This window comes from Quercus suber, unplaced genomic scaffold (genome assembly GCF_002906115.3).
Source record: "Quercus suber isolate HL8 unplaced genomic scaffold, Cork oak 2.0 scaffold_132, whole genome shotgun sequence".
In the NCBI taxonomy this organism is placed as follows: Eukaryota; Viridiplantae; Streptophyta; class Magnoliopsida; order Fagales; family Fagaceae; genus Quercus; species Quercus suber.
Genome location: NW_027069595.1, coordinates 928,988 through 933,785, shown reverse-complemented (window position 1 = coordinate 933,785; position 4,798 = coordinate 928,988). Strand labels below are relative to the sequence as shown.

General features: G+C 31.8%; 1 protein-coding gene across 1 annotated transcript; it reads right to left on the bottom strand.

Annotated features, from left to right (window-relative positions):
* Positions 1-1,479: 1,479 nt before the first annotated feature.
* LOC112024635 (probable trehalose-phosphate phosphatase 3) lies at positions 1,480-4,503 on the bottom strand. The gene is made up of 8 exons (XM_065776286.1): positions 4,432-4,503; positions 3,942-4,082; positions 3,249-3,320; positions 2,875-3,000; positions 2,663-2,719; positions 2,348-2,449; positions 2,111-2,188; positions 1,480-1,827 (listed from the first exon to the last, which is right to left on the bottom strand). The coding sequence occupies exons 1-8, from the start codon at positions 4,501-4,503 to the stop codon at positions 1,681-1,683; spliced, it is 795 nt and encodes a 264-aa protein (XP_065632358.1). The 3' UTR covers positions 1,480-1,680.
* Between the last annotated feature and the right edge of the window lie 295 nt (positions 4,504-4,798).

Sequence of the window (4,798 nt, the reverse complement as noted above, 5' to 3'; positions counted from 1 at the left end):
AACCCCCCTGGCCGCATTAATGGGGAGGTAACCCCTTGGCAGGATAACGTTGGTTAGAGTGAGCCACTTGAGTGCCGATAAGGCCTCTGATGGGACGGACAACCAGAAGAAAAGCGAATAGACGATCAACAGATGGAAGCAGGAGATAGGAAGATGAAAACTATAAAGAAGAGCTAGTAAAGCCAAGAAGAAGGGAGGGGGGAAAAGAAAGAGAAGGAGAACCTTGAGGCCTCCTCAGCCACAGGCCGAGGAGCATTCCCCTGTTTGTAAGGAAACACTTAGCCCCTTTTTATAATAAGTTTGTGCCTGGTGATCGACGGCCAGCACCTAAACCTGTCAACCCACTCTCTATAAATTTATTGTTTGGGCTTATTGGGCTGAAACCCAACACTCAATTCAAATTGGATTGGTCCCTACAATTGGCGCCGTCTGTGGGAAGGATTAGGGTGCTGGCCGGTGCACCAGGTAAATGTTCCACGTTCTAAGTATTTGTTTTACAGTAGATTGAATAAGATAAGGTTCTAAGTTCTAAGTGTTTGTTTTACGGTAGATTGAAAAGGATAATGTTCCAAGTTATAAGTATTTGTTTTACAGTAGATTGAATAAGATAAGGTTCTAAGTTCTAAGTGTTTGTTTTACGGTAGATTGAAAAGATAATGTTCCAAGTTATAAGTATTTGTTTTGCAGTAGATTGAATAAGATAAGAGTTCTAAATTCTAAGTATTTATTGTACAAAAAAAAAAAAAAAAAAAAAAAACGAAAGAGAAAAAACAAAAGATCTTGATATTATTAATTCAAAATAGAAAATTACATATTACAATCAGAGACTCAGGTAGGCCTGTGTTACAAGTAAATTTACAAGCTAATAGCCACCTGCTATTCCTAGCTACTCCTACAATCAGAGGCCCAGGTGAAGCCGCCCAAGGGAAACTAGCCGGAGGGAAGTGTCAACTCGTGCTTTTATTGGCATCAAAAGAATGGAAGAGCTTGACAAAAAAAAAAAAAAAAAAAAAAAACTTATTTTAATAAAACAATTAACATGATTTTTCATGAGCCATCGATGACTCGATGTACATATAAAAATCATACTTTTAGAACCTTGGCATAGGGGAAAGGCAAATAAGAAGAAATAGCCCTTATATATAATTATAAACAATTGACCATATATGATAACAATGTAACAATATCCAATTAGTATGAACCAGTTCACCTGTGCCTAATAAGCATACCTCATACTGAGAAGTTAGCATCTCTCTACCTAATTAACCTCCTAAACATACCAAACAAAGATGATTTTTTATATCCACAATCCTTTTTCCACTTTGCTAAACGTATTAGGAAGGACATGACCTCTATTGGGTCACGTAAAGAGTATAGGGCTTCTGTCTCCTTTGGAGTAGAAGAAACAACTATAGGAAATCCTCTTCCAATGCTCTTAATCATCTGCAAACATTGATACACAAATTACATTAGTGTGGGTCTAAAGAGAAGCCTGATTATTCATCAAAATTAACAAAAAGAGTTACATGCATGATTTCAATGGTTTTGGCAACATCCACCAAGCCTATGGAAGAAGAGGGGGTTTGATCATTATTTAATGGGTTTATCTTGCTAGGCTTTAAGAAGAATCACCACATTTTAAAATTGGTAACAATAATAAAGTACCATCAAGTAGATAATCTATACCTTAAAAGCATCTTCATCAGTTTTATCGTCTCCTATATATATAGGAAGGACCTCACTAGAATTTTCAAAACCAAGAGTATCAAGTAAATATTGCAAAGCAAGACCTTTATCCCAGTTTATATTAGGTCGGATTTCCATGACCTATAACAAAAATAACAACATTTACAAAAACAACTAAGTCTTAATTAAAAATTTTTGGAGTCAGTTATAAATTTTTTATAGAATAATTAGGATTGAACACATGCATATACTACGATCTATCTTCCACACACAAAAAAATTAAAAATAAATAAATCAAAAGAGATAAATTATATGATTGCATGATTGATTTATTCCAAACTTTACTACTACTTAATGGAAAAATATATTTTTAAGAAGGGAGAAATCTTAAAATTATTATAAAGATAACAAAAAATTTTTATACCTCTTTTCCTTCGGATATACGAAAGTCTTTATAGGATTTCATTGCTGATTCCACCTTCTCCTTGAGTACGACAACATTCTGCATTAATTTTGACAAGAAATCTTATTTTCTGCAAATTTGAGAACTACTATATATATTTTACCATGTTTTTTATGTGTCAACAATATCATTGCTATCATATTGCATTTATTTTTATTTGATCATATCAAATTATCATTATTGCATTATAATATTTACATCTTCATTCACACATCGAAAGTGTACGGAGAGGCAAAACTTATTGTCTTCAACCATGGCACCTTTTATGCCTCTTGTTATTTCTTGCAACATAACCTTTATCTGCAAGAGAAGCAAAGCATTATTGAAGTTTAAAAAAAAAGAAAAAGAAAAAAAAAAAAAGAGACAAGTTATTTGAATTCTAATACTACAAAGTCCTAGCTAGGAACAAAAGGTGGAATTTTTGATACTATAACCACGCATTTTCGTATCAGTTTGCCATTTTATCTCTGACAAAGAGGATACAAAGTTTGTAAACAGTACATAATTTCTTACTGTTTGAATTCTAGGCAAGAATTCCTGTGCTGGGCAGAAGTTAACCATGTCATTACCCTACAAGATCAAACAATTAATGGAAAACGTTTAGGATATTTTCATTGCAATTTAAATTTTGATTTACAGGTTTTGAACACAACATAAAAAAAATGCAATTTCCATGACAAGCACCAAGCATAGAAAATTAACCACAAACAATTGAGAAAATATACCTTTTCATCAATAGTCCCAGTTTGATGCTTGTGGTTACCATAATAGAGAGAAACTGATGGGGTTGATATATCCATCCCATGACTTCCAGCATAATAGATATTATTTAATCTCACAAATTGGAACACCTAGAGAAAAAACACTTATTAATATCACAAATGTGTTAATTAGTTTTAAAAAAATTTATATAAGATCTAGCTCATTGTTGCACTAATTGTTATAGTCACTTCACAATTATAAGTTCTTGTGAAGTGAGAGCCGTAAAAGTCGGGATTTAAGTCTTTAGAAAGAAGTTTTACACAGATACAATTACACTTAGATTAGACTATAGTAAAATTTCTATCTTATATAAAAAACTTTTGTTAGAGCAATTTACCTTATCCCTAGACCTTCCAGAGATAATTGAAGTTGGGAAATGCTTACCAACTTTTCTTACTGCCGAACGCATCTGTCAATCGATAGGCACATGATTACAGTGTTATAAGACAACATTTTTTTGGAGGAACAAATTCATTCATTAAAATAAGAAACTTGCACATACCATATTAAAATGATGCTGTCAGTTTGCAACGTTTTTATAATGTTGTACTTTCAAACATATCACATAATGCAATGGTTGTGTTATATCATATATAGGGAGTATGGTTGGAGTAAGAAAAACAATGATTAAAAAAAATTACACATTAATTGTTTTGATTTAAGTTTTTTTTTTCTAAATTATTAGGATCGAATGTTATACGTTGAAACTATCTCTAATAATAAAATTAAAAAAAAAAAAAGTTACTTCTTTCTATATGGTATAGGCAGGTACTTCTATAGCAAAACGCTTAACCAACAAAGTAAGAAAAAAAATGTTCAAATCATAGTAATAGGCATAAATTCCTAATGTTTTGGTTTCAGTCAAATGAATTCCAAACGATACATGAACTAGTTAAAAAAAATTAGGCAATTTAGTTCTTCCTCCATAAAGTTTGTGGGGGACTTTTTACTACAAAAATGTAATCTTTAATAATGTATGTATGGTCACAATTAATGCATGTTCTAACTTTTTTTTAGATAAAGTACTTACTGCATCAGACATGTAAGCTCGATCAGGGTCGTTTACAATTGGTGAGAGGGTTCCATCGTAATCCAAAAATACAACAATCTGTTTCTCACCAGTCACCCTCTTTATTTCATCAAAAGAGCTTAAGGCAGAAGGATGATTTTTCTATAGCAGCCAAACAAAAAACTTGTTAGTAATTTACTACAACAACAAAGCTTTAATGTGCTCTTGGGTTGGCTTTTTTTGTGTGTTGATTTGTTTATTTGTTGAAAGTTGATAAGAATATAGTTGTACCTATAAAAATATTGAGCTTTTAAGAAATGGTGCATAAACAAATATGCTAAATATGTTTTTTTTTTCTTAAAGAAAAATTAATGTGCACAATAATGTATACCCAATGAAAAGAGAAAGATATATAAAGTAATGAGTTGTCACTACAAAAGGCATCACATGATAAACTATCGGTATCTCGATTTCTCGAGTGGTTGGGTCATTAAATTTAGTGTGTGCTTACCAGCCATACATCATAAGAACCTTTAATAATTGTATCTTTGTCGTCAAATCTTTCTTTTGGGTTGAATTCCATGCTTAAGGGACCTGAATTAAGGTGGTTGTCGATATACCATAGTTAATGAAATTGAGTTAGTTAATTTTGCAACACTAATTAAACAAAAACGAAAGAAGAAAGGAAATAAATCAAGCTCAAAGCAAAAGCAAGAAACTAAGGGTTCATTTAGATATAGCTGAAAACTGAAAACTGAAAAACACTATAGCAAAATAATTTTTAAATGTGTAAATAATACCGTAGGACCAATTTTTAATGAAAAAGTTGTTAAAAAGTGAGATTTGTGAGTCCCGTGACTAAAAAGTTGTTGAAAAGT

Coding starts and splice junctions, on each gene's coding strand:
- LOC112024635 (XM_065776286.1), bottom strand. CDS start 4,503: ATGGAATTCAACCCAAAAGAAAGATTTGACGACAAAGATACAATTATT. Junction 2,720..2,874: donor CTGGGACTATTGATGAAAAG/GTATATTTTCTC, acceptor TTGATCTTGTAG/GGTAATGACATGGTTAACTT. Junction 1,828..2,110: donor GTATATCCGAAGGAAAAGAG/GTATAAAAATTT, acceptor TTTTTGTTATAG/GTCATGGAAATCCGACCTAA.